The following is a 19,074-nucleotide window of genomic DNA, read 5'->3' on the forward strand; positions in this document are numbered from 1 at the left end:
ATATCCCATCTCTTAAAAAAAAAGAAAAGAAAAGAAAAGAAAAAGAAAGAGAGGAAATGGCCAAGAGATGGAGGAAATCCAAGAGAAAATGATATTGCCAAAGTCTGTCAACAGTATTACAGGTTGCAAGAGATAGCCCTGGATTTATTGATGAAGTTTTTGTTTTTGTATTTATCTTGGTGTGACTAGCACAGTGCAATGGTTCTCACACTTTTTGGTTGTACAAATTATAGTATACTCTTAAAAATCATTGAGGACCTGAAAGAGCTTTTGATTGTAAGAACCCCAAAGAGATTACATCTCTTATTTATCCTACTAGAAATTAAAACTGAGAAAATTTCAAACATGTTAATTTACTTAAAAACAATAATAAACCTATTACCAGTTAATAGAAATGTTTATGAAAATAACTACTTTAAAACAGAACAAAATTGAGAACAGTGGCAATGTTTTACATTTTAGGAAATCCCTTTAATATCTGGCTTAATATCATAGAAAACCAATAAGTTCACATATCTTGTTCTGCCTTCAATCTGTTTTGCTATTACATGTTATTAATATATAGCCTCTGGAAAACTCCATTATATTATCATCAGAGAATGTGCATGAAAAAATAACATATTAACTATGAAAATAGTTTGATCTTGCAACCCCCCTGAAAGGTTTTCAGGGATTTCTAGGGATCTCGGGACCCCAGGGCAGGAGAGCGTGACAATACTGTGAACCTCACAAATAAGATCTTTTTGTCATAATGAAAAGTAAGCTAGATAGACTTGACTGAAGTTTCAAGGGCTATCTGATGAGAAGTGGAGGTTGTTTCATTGACATTATTCTCTAAGGTTAGGAATGGACTCTACAACATTCATTCAATTAATTCATTCAGCATACATTTATTTAGCACATATTATGTGCCATGAAGTACTCTAGATACTGAAGACATACCAGTAGACAAAACAAAAAATCCTTGCCTTCATGAGACTTCTAATAAAGTGGTAAAATATATAGCGTATCAGAGAGTGGTTAAATCCTATGCAGAAAAACAATGTAAAGAGGTCTAGAGAATGCTGGAGGGATTTGCATATTTCAGTAGAATGGACAGGGAAGGCCTCTTTAAGAATGCAACATTTGAGCGAAGACCTGAAGGAGGAGAAGCCATTTGGATATCTTTTCAAAGGGCTTTTCCAGCTATTTAACAAATTAATTTCTTAACATTTGAAATTTTATTTATATGTAGTCTTTAATCAAATGTCCATTGTATACGACATTAGCTGCAGGTATAAGGAAATAAGACAAGAGAACTGAGGTTTATTGAGTGCCTGCCATGTACCAGGCACTGTGCTAAGTATTATGAATGAGGTTTGGTACCTTCACTAAGATTTACAACTTAATGCAGGAGGCAAGGTGTAGACATACACTTCCTGCAGTCTGGGTGTAGCAGTTCTTATGAGGAGGGAGAGTTGACTTGAAGTTGCACCGCCAGAAGTAATGCACCTGACCTACCTGAAGTCTACGCCTCCCTTTCAAGATGAATTAGGGTGCAGAGGGTGCTCTCCACTATAACAGAGGGGAAGCCAGCAAGTTAATACCTGATCACACCTTTTATAGAGCACTTTGGTTAACAACATGTCTTCACAAATTAACTCATTTAACCTTCATAACAATAAGAAGCAGATGTTCTAAGAAGTGTTACTGTGTCTCTCAGAGATGGAGAAAGGCTAAGAAAGCTGGGTAGTATGACAAGGCAGTTATAAGGTAGAGCTGGACCTAAATTTAAGATAATCTGCTTCAAGCACAGTGCTTTTCCCACCGCAGTGCAGCTGTTATGAGCAGCTGCTGAAATGAAACAGCTTGATATTCTCCTGACTGAGTCCTCCCACTGACTCAAAAGGAGGGTTAGGTTGAGGTTGGGGCGGAGCTAGACCTCAAGAAGAAGCCAACAAAGTCACACACAGCGCTCCCCACCTGCGCTTGCGCAGGGGAGGAATACGCAGTCCGGAAAAACGCCGGGGATTCTGGGTCGCGCAGCCGTGGAGCTACCTCAAGGCGGAACTGGGGAGTCCAGGGCTTCGGCAGCCTGAACACCCGGTGTGAAAGGAAGGTGGCAGACGTGGAGCGGCGCGCATGCGCAGCAGCTCACTCCGCTGAAGGGCTGAGAGGCGCACCCGGGCGGCCAGCTGGGCTCGGAGCGGAACGGGGTCAGGATGGACGAGGACGTGCTAACCACCCTGAAGATCCTCATCATCGGCGAGAGTGGGGTGGGCAAGTCCAGGTGAGGCGGAGGTGCGGGTCGTGACAAGGGTGGCTGGGCTCTTTCTGCCCCGGTGGCTGCTGTCTCCTGGGCCGCGACGGGAACTGTAAACTGCAGCGGCGGGTTCGGGCCGGCTCCGCTCGCGCCCTCCTCGGCCTCTGGGCCGCGCTCTCCCGCGACGTCTGCTTCCCTCTCCCCACCCGCGCCTGCCTGGTTCCCGGCCTTTGCCAGGCCCAAGTTCTCTGGGTCGCTCTCCCTCCTGTAGCGCCGAGAAAACACCATTCCGAGGGCCGCCGCTCGGCCGGCCGGTTTGCTGCGCGGAGCTCAGGGCGTGGCGGGCTGGTTTGGGCCCGAATCCGGCCGGGGGCGCCTTGCCTGGAACCTCTCGGGGTTCAGGCTGCCTGTCACCCCGAGACCCGGGAGACATAACTTTCCCACTTGAGGGTTTCTGTGGGGCCTTCTCTAAATACATAATGTCCTCGGGAAGTTTCGTGACGCCTTAGGTCCCATTCCTGGCCTGTTTGGGCGCAGCTTAATGTCGATTCTTTTACTTTTTTATTAGTCGGCTGTGAAAGAACTGGATCTTGTGACTGCTGGAAAATTTCGCTTTAGTGTAAGGTCCGAGTGCTTCAGCCGTGGGCCACCTTTGAAAATAAAATGTAATTGTTATTTCTCATTTTGCCACATCCTGTGGGGACAGAAGATTAGTGTTGTGCTTTCATTTTTTACTTTTTCCTTGGGGAAAATAATATTGACAGTGGAGTTGAGTATAAGGTAAGACATGGATCTAGGTGGATGTTGCTAGAGGGCTGTGATTTCATCCAGGTCTTGGAACAGAGTTCTCCAGCTGATGTCATTCTTGCCATCTGATTATGAGTAGGTTATGTTCAAGGCCGTCCTGATCCTTAAACCACATTTGCACTCCAGGGGCTGTAATCAGTTTCATATTTTAGCTATACCTTCTGATACACGTATCTTTCAAATAATTTTTTGTATTTCATAAATTGAAATAGCCTTAATTCTACAAACTAGAATGAAAGCTCTCCTCAAATAACTTGTAAAAGTCACTTCATAAAGTCTTACTTTTTAAAAGCTTCTTCAGAATTTGAAAGCTTATGTAATATATTCTGATATTATTTACTTATTTATTTATTTATTTTTTGAGACGGAGTCTCGCTCTGTTGCCAGGCTGGAGTGCAGTGGCGCGATCTCGGGTCACTGCAACCTCCGCCTCCCGGGTTCAAGCGATTCTCCTGCTTCAGCCTCCCGAGTAGCTGGGACTACGGGCGCGCACTATCATGCCCAGCTAACTTTTGTACTTTTAGTAGAGATGGGGTTTCACCATGTTGGCCAGGATGGTCTCCATCTCTTGACCTCGTGACCCGCCCACCTCGGCCTCCCAAAGTGCTAGGATTACAGGCGTGAGCCACCAGTTTGACAACACATTTTCATAGTGTTCCTCATGTAATGTCCTCTGTGTCTACTGGAATGAAGGATTTGCACATACCAAGGAATAGAATAACGAAATACTATGAGTTAGCAAACCAGCATGATTTGTCTGTGTGTGTGTAAAAGGCGTGAGTAAAATTATTTACATCATCATCTATTATTGCACATACATATTTGAGTGTTAAAAAGTTAATGTAAACATTGTCTTAATAGGAATTTCACAGCCTTGTGATCTTTCTTTTTCTTTTCTCCTTTTTTTCCTTGAGATATCATTTAAGTTCAGGCATATGAAATTAGTGTTTTTGAAGTCAAGAATGGTTGGTTGTCATTTCATGTAGTTCAACCCAATACATGGTTGGTTAGCACTTTTTCTAAATGTATTGCATGGATGACAAGTTAGGGCATGTTAAAATTTTCTGAAAGGTTAACTGGAGTATATAAACAAAATTCCTCTGCTCTACCCGCTGTTTTTTTGAGACAGGGTCTTATTCTGTCACCCAGACTGGAGTGCAGTGGCATGATCATAGCTCACTGCAGTCTCAATCTCCTGGGCTCAAGTGATCCTCCCACCTCAGCCTTTTGAGTAGCTGGACTATAGGCACGAGTCACCATGTCTGACTAGTGTTTTTTTATTTTTTATAGAGAGGAGGACTCACTGTGTTGCCCAGGCTGTCTCGAACTCCTGAACTCAACAGATCCTCCTGCCTTGACCTCCCAAAGTGCTAGGAACATAAGCATGAGCCACCACAACCGGCCCTACTTCTAAAATTTTTTTCATAGATGGGATTTTCCTATGTTGCCCAGGTGGTCTCCAACACACAGGCTCAAGCCAAACTCCTGCCTCATACTCCTAAAGTGCTGGGATTACAGACACAAGGCATGACACCCAACCGAGGTTCTCCTTGTAGAGTAAGACCTGTTAAGTGGATTTATCAGTCTCCCTAGTTCATGCCACCGAAACAAAGAAACAAATTTACCGTGGGCCTAATCTGTTTTAAACTTTTTCCTCAATATGTAGCAATGGATTATCAACTGCTCGATGCAGGATTTTGTCACTTTATTTCTTTTGTGAAAGGATTACATATAGTGAGAAAGTTGTCTTATTTGTCTAGCTAGATATACATTATTGGCCTGTGTGATATGCTGTGGAAAACAATCTTAAACACTCTGGATAAGATGAGAATAAATGACTCCACTGAAATAGAATTCTATGCCTTTTAAAGTGAATTAGTACAAAAACATTTGCTGTGGATATGATCTTAAAGGATTGTTTTAACCAAGTTTGTTTCTATTTCATTACAGAGCTGGAGCTAGTGGAAGTGAGATAGCACTTGTGCTGTTGGGGAAAACAAAGGATATGTTTAATCCGAATTAGTGGATTACTTTCTAGTGTATTTCATAGTGTTAGAGTCTAAAGGGTATGTGATAGTAGTCAGGAGATCAGGATTATGAAACTGGGGCTGCCACTTGTGTGACCTTGTGTGTGATACTTGAATGCTGTAGGCCTTCATTTCAAAAGCGAGGGGGTTGGAATAGAAACCTCTCAGACCCTAAATGTGTAAGACTCCGATTCTGTGGCTAGGCCTGGTAAGGTAAAGAGTAGCAGAATATATCAAGAACTGGAAGGGATTAGAGAGACCTATTATCTAAATTGCTGTCCCTCCTTTGCCCCTTGCCTTCCCTTTTTTTTTTTTTTTTTTTGGTGAATTTCATATGTAAATTTAAAAAATGCAGATTAGTTATAGTCACACTCTGTTTATTATAAATTTGGTCACATCTAAGTGCCATGGTAGTAGTTACTCCTTCCATCTCTACTTCTGCATGGGAAACATTTTGCTCCTTTAACTTTGAAAATATGAGGGTGTAAATATACAATACTATAAGAATGGTGCTTCTGCCAGGTGCAGTGGCTCATCCTGTAATCCTAGCTACTCGGGAGGCTGAGACAGGAGGATCTCTTGAGGCCAGGAGTTCGAGACCAGCTTGGGCAACATAACGAGACCATGCCTCTAAAAAAATAAAAATAAAAAAATTAGCCGGCCATGGTGATGCACACCTGTCATGCCAGTTACTTGGGGGGCTAAGGTAGGAGGATTAGTGAGCTGTGATTGTGCCACTGCATTCCAGCCTGGGTGACAGAGTGAGACCCTCTCTCTTAAAAAAAAAAAAAAAAAGTGTGCTTCTTAATTATTTTGAGATTGTCAGTTCTTTTCAAAATCTTAATAGAGAAATGGACTCTCTGTCCCTTTCAAAATCTAATAGAGAAATGGACTCTCTGCCTAGAAAAATGCACACATAGAATTTAGAATACTTTTTGGGCTACCAGGGTACCCCTGTCTAAGATCTGATGTATACCCAGAGCCTGTATTAAAATTTGTTGCTTCACACCATGCCACCAATTCCCTGCCTCTCCTTACAAAGTACTGTTAATAACAAAGGCCATTTAAGGATTAGCAATTATGAGAGAAAAACCTCTGGCTTTGTGTCTGCACATTGCCATATGTTCAATAAATAATACCCAATATCATCATTATTGTATTATTATTATGATATTATTACAACTAGTCTACAAGGTAATCTTAACTTATGTTTTTGTAGTAATATTTTCTGTGGTGACCACGTGTAGATATTATGTACCTTTTCTTAAATTATGGGTAACTGAGTATGTTGGGAGAGAAGAAAAATTTTATAGGTAGTCTTTAAGAGTCTTACTAGTATTGTTACCTATGTTCCAAGTAAGTAAATATAGTCAAGATGTTAAGTAGATAAATCTAGAATTTGACTCTTCTTTTTTACTTTGATTTTATGATGCTGGTTTTATGGTAAACACAAGAAAACAAAACCAAGTAAGGGAGAGTTAATCGTTCAAATATAATTAATGACACTGGGTTTGGAAACTACCAGGAGGCCATTATGTTTTGCAGAAACTCTATGGACAAAACATACCTCTACCAGCAATAATCACAACCTGTAGAAAGAGTCATAAGATTTTTCTATAATTTAGATATCTGATGGCTGTTTCTTTGATTTTATTCATGCAAACAGGTCAATTAGGAGAGTCTTATACTTCAGAAGTTAACATGAGGGAAGATTGAATGACTTTAAAATCAAGGGCTTTAACAAAAGCTTAGATTTTATTTTTGAAGAGTTTCTAATAACTGACACTTCTGCTTCATAGTAAGTAAAATAATTCTGGAAGATGGAAAATCTTAGAGTACCCTTCTAATCTGGTGTCTTTTGCTTTTATCCTTTCTTTCTAGTTTCTTACCATTTCCTAGGTTTAGTCCTTTGTTCTCTCTTGCCATAACCATGGCGGTTGTCTTCCATTGATTTTCTTCCATTTTTTGTTAGTATTAACTTTTCAAAACAAAGAGCAGTACTTGTCTTAACTTTCTTTAAAAGCCTCCAGTAGCCTCCAGTTGCCTACTTGGTTTTACACACTCTACCTAGTGTTTGCCCGAGTCTACCTACTCTGTCCTGTGATCTTTCTTTTAACCTCTCTTTTTACTGTATCTTCTCTTAGGTAGTAGCCGTACTGCGTGTTACAGAATGCTCGGCTTTGATATATTTCTGGTTTTGCTTGAATTCAGAGTGGATTACACAATCAGATTTTTTAAAGCTAGTTTGTTGCATTCTAAGAGACTTTATTTTTTCCCTTTTCATCTATGTCAGTTAAAGCATGACATGCTGCTAATATCATTTTCTCAGAAGGACATACCAGAACAGTTAAAAAACAACTACAACAAAAACCCCCACCTTTTGTACTTGGGGGATTGTGTAGGAGAGCACGGGGAATATATTTCATAGTAAACTACTTTGCTCTTAGGATTTTTAAATTGCCTTTCTAGTAATTTAATTTTTCTGTGTATACCTGCTCTGAGGCAGTATTCCTAGGAACAGGCCTACATCAGTTATTTTTATCTGCATCTAATAATTTGTGACCAAATAATCATGAACACATTTATCATATGATTAAAAAATTCAAGTTCCCAACCTGTCTTTTTAATATCTCTTTCAGCCTGCTCTTGAGGTTCACAGATGATACGTTTGATCCAGAACTTGCAGCAACAATAGGTAAGCCTGTGTTTAAAAATTCTATAGAAATGGCCAGTATTTTCTTGCCTTTGGCCTTTTTAATCTAAATCCTTCTACCTTCCTCTCACCACCCCACTGCCTCCATGTCTGTTGAAATCTTATTTGTCCTTCAAGACTTAATTTTGGTATCATTAAATCTTTGAAGCCTTTCTAGATCTTACCAAGAGAAAAAAACTTCCTTATCTGTTGTCTCATGATACTTTATTAAAACTGCTAATGTGATTATCTGTACACACATTTCTTTCCTATACTATGGATTGTCTTTTATTTTGTAATATACAACAGTTATTTGAATACTTATTGTATGCCAGGGACTGCTACTAAGAGGAGGGGTTATAATATTGAATAACAAACTTGGTCTCTGTCATCATGGACCTAACAGAGTGTGTTAATTTTGTATGTTCAGCATTTGCTACAGTGTTTGACATGTATTCTTATCTTCACATATGTATTGATACTAGTTATTAAGGATTGTTAGGAGCAATGATACTTAAATGCCTTTTAAGGATAAGATTTAGATCGCCTGAAAGTGGTTAGTCACACTAACTTATGAGAATATATGAGAAGATAGAGGTAAGTATTTTGGTATCATGTGTTTAGACTGCAGACAACATAAAGGGATGAAGAGACCACTTGGAATAGTTGAAAGGTAGCTGAGCTGAGTCAGAGCTAGATAATAGTCTTGGTTGACTTTGCCTTGAATTACATGTAATCTTGATGAAGTCACTTAACTTACTAACTTCATCTGTAAATTGGGAGGTTTTGGGGAGAGAGAATACTTTTTTTTTTAAAGCTTTAAAATTTCATGATCTGATGAGGAGAATATAGTAAAGATGATCCTAGCATTATTGTTAGGGAAAATAAAGAGTTTCTCTTAACTGGCTTTATTTGTTTTCATTGATTGTATGTCTATTTTAAAAATTTTATTGTGAAACAATTTCAGACTCAAAGATTTGTAAAAATAGCACAAATAATTCTTATGTATCCTATTAAATTACTCCAAATGTTAATGTTTGTCACATTTGCTTTATCATTCTCTCTCTACACACAGTATTCTTTTTTTAAAAAATGAGAGTAGATTGTAGACATGATGTCTTCAATGTCTGCATATTTTAATGTGTATTTCTTAAATGAACATAGATATATTTTACTGTCTATACACAGATTTTATCAGTTGTCCCATTAATGTCCCATATAGCAAAAGACAAATAATTGTTTCGGGTCCAGGATCATACACTGATTTTAGTTATTTCTCTTTAGCCTCTTTTATTTCATTTAATTAATGAATTAATTTATTTTCGAGACAGAGTCTAGCTCTGTCGCTCAGGCTGAGTGCAGTGGCAGCATCTCAGCTCAGTGCAACCTCCTCTTTTCAGGTTCAAGTGATCCTCCTGCCTCAGCCACCCAAGTAGCTGGGACTACAGGCACATGCCACTACGCCTGGCTAATTTTTTTTTGTATTTTTGATAGAGACGGGGTTTACCATGTTGGCCAGGCTGGTCTTGAGCTCCTGACCTCAAGTGATCTACCCACCTCGGCCTCCCAAAGTACTGGGATTGCAGGTGTGAGCCACCGTGTCGAGCCTCTTCAGACTCTTTTAATCAGCAATTCTTCAGTCTTTATTTGCCTTTTCAGGGCCTTGACATTTTTGAAGAGTAAATAGTTATTTTGTAGAATGTCTCTCAATTTGTGTATGTCCAGTATGTCCTTAACGGTTAGATTCAGGTTATGCAGTTTTGGCAGCAATTCCACAGAAGTGTTTTTCAGAACATAGTGTCAGGAGGCACATTGTGTCTGTTTATCCCATTTACTGGTGGTGGGACTTTGGTTATTTGAGGTGATATATGCCAACTTACTCCTCTGTGAAGTTATTATTTTTCCCTTCATAACTAATATATTTCTTGTAGAGAGATACATTGAGACTGTATAGGTATCCTCCTTCTTACACTTTTTGCCCTCCTGTTGTAGCATCCATTGATAATTCTTGCCTGTGACAAGTGATAAGGACAGTATATGATCTTTTCATTCCAACTGTGATGGTTATCCAATGGGGATTTTTTTAAAATGCCATCACTCTGTCTATGTATCTTGTTTGGAATTCTGTAAGTAAGAGCTCTTTTTTTTTTCTTTTTTTGTGAGGCAGTGTCTCACTGTGTTGCCCAGGCTGGCCTGAGACTCCTGGGCTCAAGTGATCCTCCTGCCTCAGCCTCCCAAGTAGCTGGAACTACAGCCATGTACCACCATGCCCTGCTCAGGAGGAGCTCATGTTTGTTTGTTTCTTTTTCTTCATATGAACTCATGGTGCCTCTAAATTTTCAATAAATTAGGCATTACTTAGCTTTTGCATGATATTAAGATTTACAGATTTACTCTTATTTGTGTCATAGGAAAGGGAATCATTTAAAACACGAATTCAAAATCCATTGTAATTTGGCTTTGTTGTATTATAATAATAATTATTATTATTTAATTTTATTTATTTATTTTTAGACACAGTCTTGCTCTGTTGCCCAGGCTGGAGTGAAGTGGCACAACCTTGGCTCACTGCAGCCTCCACCTCCCCATTCAAGTGATTCTGGTGCCTCAGCCTCCTGTGTAGCTGGGACTACAGGCATGCACCACCACACCTGGCTAATTTTTGTATTTTTAGTAGAGATGGGTTTTGCTATGTTGGCCAGTCTGGTCTTGAACTCCTGGCCTCAAGTGATCCACCCACCTTGGGCCTCCCAAAGTGTTGAGATTATAGGTGTGAGCCACTGTGCCCATACTGGTGTATTATTTACTCCTATAAAAAATTACTTAGTAGTAAAACCTTATTTTGGTCAGAACCTGCCTGAGTACGTATTGGTATTGGCTAGCCAGGAGGAGAGCAGTAGCAACTGGCAGGAAAATAAACTTGCCTAAAGTTAAAATTTTACTGAAGGAATGAACATACATATAATATTAACTGTCTTCATTACAAACCCAAATGGAATTTGGGGACTTGTAGCATGACAAATCGTGGGTTGTCTTTATTACTAAAAAGGCTTTGTCTTCTGCAAAGACAAATACTAAGATTATAGTATGCTGGTGAAAATATATGTAATTTGTTCCCCAAATAGGCCCTAGATCTTGAATATGCTGAACAAAATATCTTTTACATTGAAGCATCAGATTACTTTCAGCCTTAGGTAATAACATATATATATATATATATATATATATATATTTATTTATTTTTTTTTTTGGAGACAAGAGTCTCGCTGTGTTGCCCAGGCCGGAGTGCAGTGGTGCATGATCTCAGCTCACTGCAATCTCCGCCTCCCAGGTTCAAGTGATTCTTCTGCCTCAGCCTCCCAAGAAGCTGGGATTGCAGGTGTGTGCCACCATGCCTTGCTAATTTTTAATGTTTTTAGTAGAGATGGGGTTTTACTATATTGGCCAGGCTGGTCTTGAACTCCTGACCTCAAGTGATCCACCCGCCTCAGCCTCCCAAAGTGCTAGGATTACAGGTGTGAGCCACCACGCCCAGCCCACACATGAGTTTTAAACATAAAAACAATTACTTAACGGCCTTGTGAAAATTAGTGTTTTATGAAAATTGGTATTTTACCCCACAGTAAAATGGTAGTAAGGAAAGTGTATTGTTACCTTTTAGTAACTTAGTGAGACACTTAAGTTTCTGTCTTGCATAAAATACTCTTTTAAGATAATTGTTGGATTTGGGATTTGCAGATGGTACTATAAAGTTAGCATTCTTCTTTCTTGGCAATTAGCTAAAAACAACAAAGAGAGGGAGAAACTGACACACAAACCCAGCATTCCACTAAACTAGAAGACAGTTAAAAACCCCAAGCCACAAAATAGGTGGAAATGTTGCCAGGAGCAGTGGCCATCAGGCTGGCTGCCTGTGGGAAGAAGTAGGTAGGATGCCGTGGCTGTGGAGCTCAGAGACAGCAAGAAACACCCATGAAACTGCAAGGCCCCCCTGAGGTATAAAACCTAAACCCCTTGTTTACAAAAGTGAAGTGGGTTTCTTCAGCTCAAGGCAGGAGCTTTCCTGCACCTGGTTTAATTCTAAGAAGTCGGGGAAATGAAGCCAAACAAGGAGTCACATAAACAAGCCATTTTTGCAGGAAGTAATATGTGTCTATCTCTATAGCAGTTGGGGAGGAGATGACTGCATTGTGAAAAACCTCCAGACTGCCTGTCTGCATTGGCTGTTGAGAAGTAAAATGCTAAACTGTCTCTTAGGTAAATCTCTGAATCACGAAAAAGTTGTCAGTCCAGAACTGGAGGCACTCTGGCCTTCTGCATAAACCTCCTACAAATATCAGGTTCTGGACAACCAGCACTTCTTCAGAGATGAATAATCAAAAGGAATTCATTAAGCTTGACTGCCACAAATGTTTGGAAATAAAAAAGGAAGAAAGAAACAGAAAAACAAAGGACAGATGAAGAACAGTAACCTAAAATATTGCCATAAAGAAGATGAATATTGTGATCAAACATTTTGCCATGAGTTTAGAAAACTTAATGAAGTATTTACTGCTGAGAGCACAACGCACTTGACATAAGAGGCCGGGGAAGAAATAGAATGATTGCATGAGAAAATGCAAGGTAAGCTGATTGAGTGGAAAGAAAAATAAATGAAATTAGAAAATAAAACTATTACTGAAATGAAGATGAAATTGAAAGGATCACATAGATAATAGAGAACTGTGGAAAATACAATAAGAGACAGAGTCTAGAAATGGAAAAAGCAGGTAGAATTTACCAAAATTAATGAAAACGTTAAAACGAATTAGAAAATGATAGATATGGAAATCAGAAAAGGAAATCCAACATATGCATATTTGAGACTAAGAAGGAAACATAATGAAACACAAATATTTAAAAATATAGTACAAGATAACATTTCTGACATAAAAATAAACATTCATACACACAAAATTGCAAGTTTTTTTGTTTTTTGTTTTTTTTTTTCTTTGAGGCAGGGTCTTGTTCTGTCGCCAGGTTGGAATGCAGTGGCACAAACATAGCTCACTCCAGCCTCAACCACCTGGGCTCCAGTGATCTGCTTGAGCCTCCTGAACTGGAACTACAGGCACGTGCCACCATGCCCGGGTGATCTTTGTATTTTTTTAGAGATGGGGTCTCACCAAACTGTTGCCCAGGCTGGTTTTGAACTCCTGGGTTCAAGCAGTCCTCCTACCTTGGCCTCCCAAAGTGCTGGGATTGCAGGTGTGAGCCACTGCTCTCAGCCTGCAAAAATATCTCGACCAGTTTTTTTGTTTGTTTGCTTATTACATAGGAGTGTTTGATAAAAGATAGTATTAGGTTTCTTTTTCTGCTATGACAGGATCACATGGTGGTCCTTAATCAGGTACTTATCTAAGTAATTGGTAGCATAGATGGAATTGGTAAGCATGGAAATTAGATCCTGTAGAAATTAGTTATACTAATTTTATATAATCTGATTAAATAGGCACAATTTGCTTTAAGTTTTTTATTTTTTTATTTACCCTGTTTTATGTACCTTTTGACTATAAAAAGGGTGCTTTAAAAACTATTTTCAAATAAAAACCTAGAAAATGAATGTAAAACCATTTTTCTACTTCAGACTGGGTCACAACATATTTCTTAATCTATTTTAAGACTTATAATTGTTAAAATATGTGAAAATGTCTTTTGAGGGTTGGTATATTTCAACTACAGTTAGACAAATTGTGGTTGTTATGGGTTGATGTTATTTCCTTAGTGAGCTTTCAAAAATACCTATGACTTCTGCTGGGCACAGTGGCTTATGCCTATAATCCCAGCACTTTGTGAAGCCAAGGCAGGAGGATCACTTGAGCTTGGGAGGTCAAGGCTGCAGTAAGCTGTGATCGTACCACTGTATTCTAGCCTGGGTGACAGAGCAAGACCTGTCTCAAAAAAAAAAAAAATTTTTTTTTTCATGACAAACTTAAATAATATTGGAATTATCTGTTCTTTAAAGGTTACATTTTACCTGTTGAATCAATCTGATCCTCCTTCCTTCTTTATCATTCCAACCTCTTTAAGTTTTCTATTCTTAGAATAGTCTTGGGAGTGTAACTTGGAAAGTATTCATTTTCTCTTAAGATAGTTGCACATAGTATTATTTTAAACTTTTCATTATCTGTGATCGTGGCTCTTCATTTCTAAAATTGTCTATTTTTGTTGTCTTTTCCTAAGGAATGTATCTATTTTATTGTTTTGAGGATTGCTTTAATTTTTTTCCCTCGTTCTTCCTGCTTTTCTTTTGGTGTTATTTTTTTGGTTTGTTAAGATAAATATTAAGTCCCCTCATTTTTAATGCTTATTCTTTGTTAAAGATGTTCTCTAAGAACCAATTCTGTGTTCCATAGGTTTTGGTATGGAGTGTTTCTTTGTCATTGCTCTGGATACTTTGAATTTTCAGTTTAGTTTTCCCCTTTGAACATTTGAAATCTTTGGGCCAGGCGCAGTGGCTCACGCCTGTAATCTCAGCACTTTGGGAGGCCGAGGCAGGTGGATCACTGAAGGTCAGGAGTTCGAGACCAGCCTGGTCAACGTGGTGAAACCTCCCATCTCCCCTAAAAATACAAAAATTAGCCAGGCGTGGTGGCAGGTGTGTGTAATCCTAGGTACCTGGGAGGCTGAGGCAGGAGAATCGCTTAAACTCAGGAGATGGAGGTTGCAGTGAGCCAAGATCGCACCACTGCACTCCAGCCTGGGTGACAGAGAGAGACTCCATCTCAAAAAGAAAAAAAAAAAAAAAAGAAATCTTTGATTTCTATACCTTAGTCTATATTCCTTAGGCTATACCTTAGTCAGAAGGCTGGGGCTAAATCCAGCCTCCCAACTTCTAATTTGGAATTCTTTTAATTATTTCACAGTATATCAACCACAGATTTGACCTGAATGTCAAAGAATGCTAAATATAATTAAGAGGGAAGCAGTAAAAAAATATGTTAATTAATTAAATGTGCCTGGGTCCACTTCTCTTAATAATTCAAATTATCAGCTAGAGTTGAAAAAGAAGTAAGAAAAGGTTGAAAATAGATGAACCAGGCAAATGCAAAAATGCAAAAGTGGTATGGTAAAATATAGCCTAAGTTAGGTAGAATTTAAGGTTAATGCACTGGACAGAATAAAGTGGATAGTATGTAATGCTGGCCCAGTAAATTAACTAAGCAGCTATAACAGTCATAAACAAGTAGGCACCAAACATAGAAGCTCTCTATAAAAGCTTCAAAACACAAGAAAAGAATTCAATGAGGGCCAGGTGCAGTGACTCACACCTGTAATCCCAGCACTTTGGGATGCTGAGGAGGGCGGATCACCTGATTTCAGGAGTTCAAGAACAGCCTGTCCAACATGGTGAAACCCCGTCTCTACTAAAAATACAAAAATTAGCCAGGCATGGTGGCTCACACCTGTAGTCCCAGCCACTCGGGAGGCTGAGGCAGGAGAATCACTTGAATCCGGGAGGCAGAGGTTGCAGTGAGCTGAGATTGTGCCACTGCACTGCAGCCTGGGCGACAGAGCGAGACTCTGTCTCAAAGAAAAAAAAAAGAATTTGATGAAAATACAGTTATATTAGATTTGCTGCATTTCTTTTGTAGATAGATAGACCCAAAAGATACAGATAAAGGCATAGGGAATTGGACTAACAAAATCAGCAAATCTTTTGAATAAAGACCTCACTACTTTAAAAGCCCATGGAACAATTATACAGAATCAATCTCAGACTTGACAACAACAAAGTAAATCCTAAATTGAAAAGAAGTAGAGGTTTTACAATACACATTCTTGATAATTTATTCTTTCAGAAAATATGTTTGACCTATTGTGTTTCTTACATATGAGTTCATAGCAGCATTTTTAAAAAAATTATACATTAAAGTTGATTTTTTTGGTATACAGTTTGATTTTTAACATATGTATTAAAACAAATGTTTATGGTCATATAATTGCCACCACCACAGTCAGCATACCAAATAGTTCCATCATCCCCAAAGCTACCTGGTGCTATCCCTTTCTGTTCTATTCTAGTCTGGTCCTCCTGCCTCTAACCTCAGCAGCCACTTACCTGGTCTCTAGTTTTATCTTTTTTGAGAATGTCATGTAAGTGGAATCATATGGTATGTTACCTTTTTTTTTTAAATTATACTTTAAGTTTTAGGGTACATGTGCACCTCTGAGACTGCTTTCACTTAGCTTAATGCCTTTGAGCTTCATCCAAGTTCCTGTGAATTGTTTGTTCCTTTTTATTGCTGAGCTATATTCCATTGTGTGGATGTACCACAGTTTTAGTTGGTTTATCTATTCATCAATTGTAAGACATTTGTGTTGTTTCCAGTTTTTAGTGATTATGAATAGTCCTGTTGTAAACATTCAGGTATAGGATTTTGTATGAATACTAATTTTTATTTCTTTAGAATACATACCCAGTAATGGAATTGGTGGGTCATATGATAAATGCATATTTAACTTTGGAAAACAGTTTGGCCATATTTTTATAAAGTGGTTGTATCATTTTTACATTCCCACTAGCTTCATATGAGAATTCTTGTTCTTCTATACCCCTCACGTATTATATATCTACGAGCAGCCTTATTTAAATTTTAACCATATTTTCAAATGAGTAAGTAGGTATGTGTTCAGATCTCATTGTGGTTTAATTTGAATTTCGCTAATGACTAATGAGGTTGAGTATCTTTTTAACGTCTATATGCACATTTATATAGGCTGTATATATGTATTTTTTTGCAGTGTCTGTTCAAGTCTTTCATTAATTTTTAAGTGGGTTTTTTGCTTTTTTTTGGGCTTTGAGAGTTTTTAAAATATATTCTGCATTTAAGTCTCTTATTAGATGATCTATGCTTTGCAAATGTTTTCCTCCCAGTCTCTGGCTTGTTTTTTCATTCGTGTAAAAGTATATTTCTAACAGCATATGTTTTTTATTTTGATGAAATCTAACTTCTTAATTTTTCCGTTTATGGATGATGATTTCAGTGTTGTATCTTTTGCCTGACAGAAGATTGCAGTGATTTTCCCCTATATTTTCTTCCGGAAGTCTTATAGTTTATAAAGTGTTACATTAAGTATAATTTTTTGAATTAATTTTTGAATACAGTGTGAGGTATGAAGTTCTTTTTTTTCCTTTTGCATATGGATATCCAGTTGTGCTAACACTATTAGTTGAAAAGACTGTCCTTTCTACACTGAATTGCTTTTGCACTTTTGAAAAATTATCAGTTGATATGAAACATATGAAGAACAACACATAATAAACCAACAAAACGAAGTGGGGTTTATCCCACATAGGAAAAGTTGGTTTAACATTAAAAAAAAATCAATGCATACTTCACTACTTTAAACTAAAAAAGAAATATCACGTAATCATCTCAATAGATGCAGAAAATGCATTTGAAAAAAATCCATCATGTATTCTTGATAACATCTTTCAGTAGACTGTGAATAGAAACCTGATAAAGGATATCTATAAAAAACATACAACTAACATCATACTTAATGATAAAATAAAGAATGTTTTCCCCTTAATATGAGGAACAAAATAAGAATATAAGCTCTCACCACTTCGGTTGTACTAGAAATTTTTAGCCAGGGCAGTAAGACAAGAAATGCATCCAGATTGGAAAAGAAGAATGTAAAAATCCACAGGAATACAAAATCCATATTTATAGTATCAATTGTATTTCTGTTTATTAGTAATGAATAAAAGGAAGATGAAAAATTTAAATACAATTTTAAATAAAAATCTACGGAATACCCAGGGCTAAATTTACTGAAATTTGTCAAAGACCTGTAATACTGAAAATTACAAAATACTTTCAGATTAATTTTTAAAGACCTAAATGAATGGAAAGATATAACTTTTTCAGTAGCCATAAGATTTAATATTGCTAAGAGGTCAGTTCTCCCCAAAGTGATCTATAGATTCAACATAATCCCTATCAAAATCCCAGCAGGCTTTTATTTTTAAATCAACAAGCTGATTCTAAAATTCACTAGGAAATGCAAAGGAAGTAGACTAGCCAAAACAACTTGGAAAAAAACCAAAGCTTTATCACCGTTGAGTATGACATTAGCCATGGGTTTTTCATATATGGTGTATATCATGTTGAGGAAATTCCCTTCTATTCCTAGTTTGTTGAGTGTTTTATCATGAAAGGGAATTGAATTTTGTCAAATGCATTTTCTGCATCAAGATGATGATCATGTGTTTAAAAACCTTCATTCTTTTAATGCGATGTGTTACTTTGATTCATTTTTCTTAAAGTTCAACTGTTCTTGCATTCTGGGAATAAACTTGATTGATTACTGATTCAATCTTCTTACTAGTTATGGGTCTATTCAAGTTTTCTATTCATGAGTAAATTTTGGCAGATTGTGTATTTGTTAGAATTTGCCCATTTAATTATGTTATCCATTTCGTTGACATAACGGTTGTTCATAGTATTCTCTTATGATCCTTTTTTTCCTGTAAAATTGGTAGTAATGACCCTGTTTTCATATCTGAGTTTTGTAATGTAAACCTTTTCTCTCACTCTCTTTTTTTTTTTGAAGTTAATCTAGTTTAAAAGTTTGTCTATTTTGTTGATCTTTAAGAAAAAACAACTTTGGTTATCAGTTTTCCTTATTGTGTTTTATTCTCTAATTATCTTTGCTCATATTATTTATTACTTCTGCCCTGCTAGCTTTGCACAGAGTTTACTCTTCTCTTTTAGTTCCTTAAGGTATAAAGTTAGGTTATTGATTTGAAGTTTTATTTCCTTTATAATATATTCATTTACAGCTATAAATTTCTGTGCCGGGCATGGTGGCTCATGCCTGTAATCCCAGAACTTTGGGCGTCCAAGGCAGGCAGATTACCTGAGGTCAGGAGGTCGAGATCTGTCTGGCCAACATGGTGAAACCCCGTCTCTACTAAAAATACAAAAATTAGCCAGGCATAGTGGCGGGCACCTGTAATCCCAGCTACTAGGGAGGCTGGGATGGGTAAACCACTTGAACCCAGGAGGCAGAAGTTGCAGTGAGCCGGTATCGCACCACTGCACTCCAGCCTGGGTGACAGAGCAAGACTCCATCTCAAAAAAAAAAAAAAAAAAAAGAAAATTTTTTTTCTCTTAACATTTCTTTCACGGCATTCCCTAAATTTTAATATATTGTATTTTTATTTGTCTCAAGGCATTCTCTAATTTTTTTTCTGTGATTTTATTGGTTGTTTAAAAGGGTGTTGTTTCATTTTCACGTATTTGTGAATTTGCCAG

The 19,074-nt window shown here is 37.8% G+C and overlaps 1 protein-coding gene across 3 annotated transcripts in view; it reads left to right on the top strand.

Annotated features, from left to right (window-relative positions):
- Positions 1–1,926: 1,926 nt before the first annotated feature.
- RAB18 (RAB18, member RAS oncogene family) overlaps positions 1,927–19,074 on the top strand; it is a 35,980-nt gene continuing 18,832 nt past the window's right edge. The window contains exons 1-2 of one of the 3 annotated variants that reach the window (XM_003821426.5): positions 1,927–2,269; positions 7,716–7,771. In XM_003821426.5, coding sequence (XP_003821474.1) covers positions 2,202–2,269; positions 7,716–7,771 — 124 coding nt within the window. In that variant the 5' untranslated portion in view covers positions 1,927–2,201. The remainder of the gene's footprint in view (positions 2,270–7,715; positions 7,772–19,074) is intronic. The other 2 variants (XM_034930188.3, XM_055092535.2) reach the window with 2 other exon arrangements.

Source organism: Pan paniscus, chromosome 8 (assembly GCF_029289425.2).
Source record: "Pan paniscus chromosome 8, NHGRI_mPanPan1-v2.0_pri, whole genome shotgun sequence".
NCBI classification, from domain to species: Eukaryota; Metazoa; Chordata; class Mammalia; order Primates; family Hominidae; genus Pan; species Pan paniscus.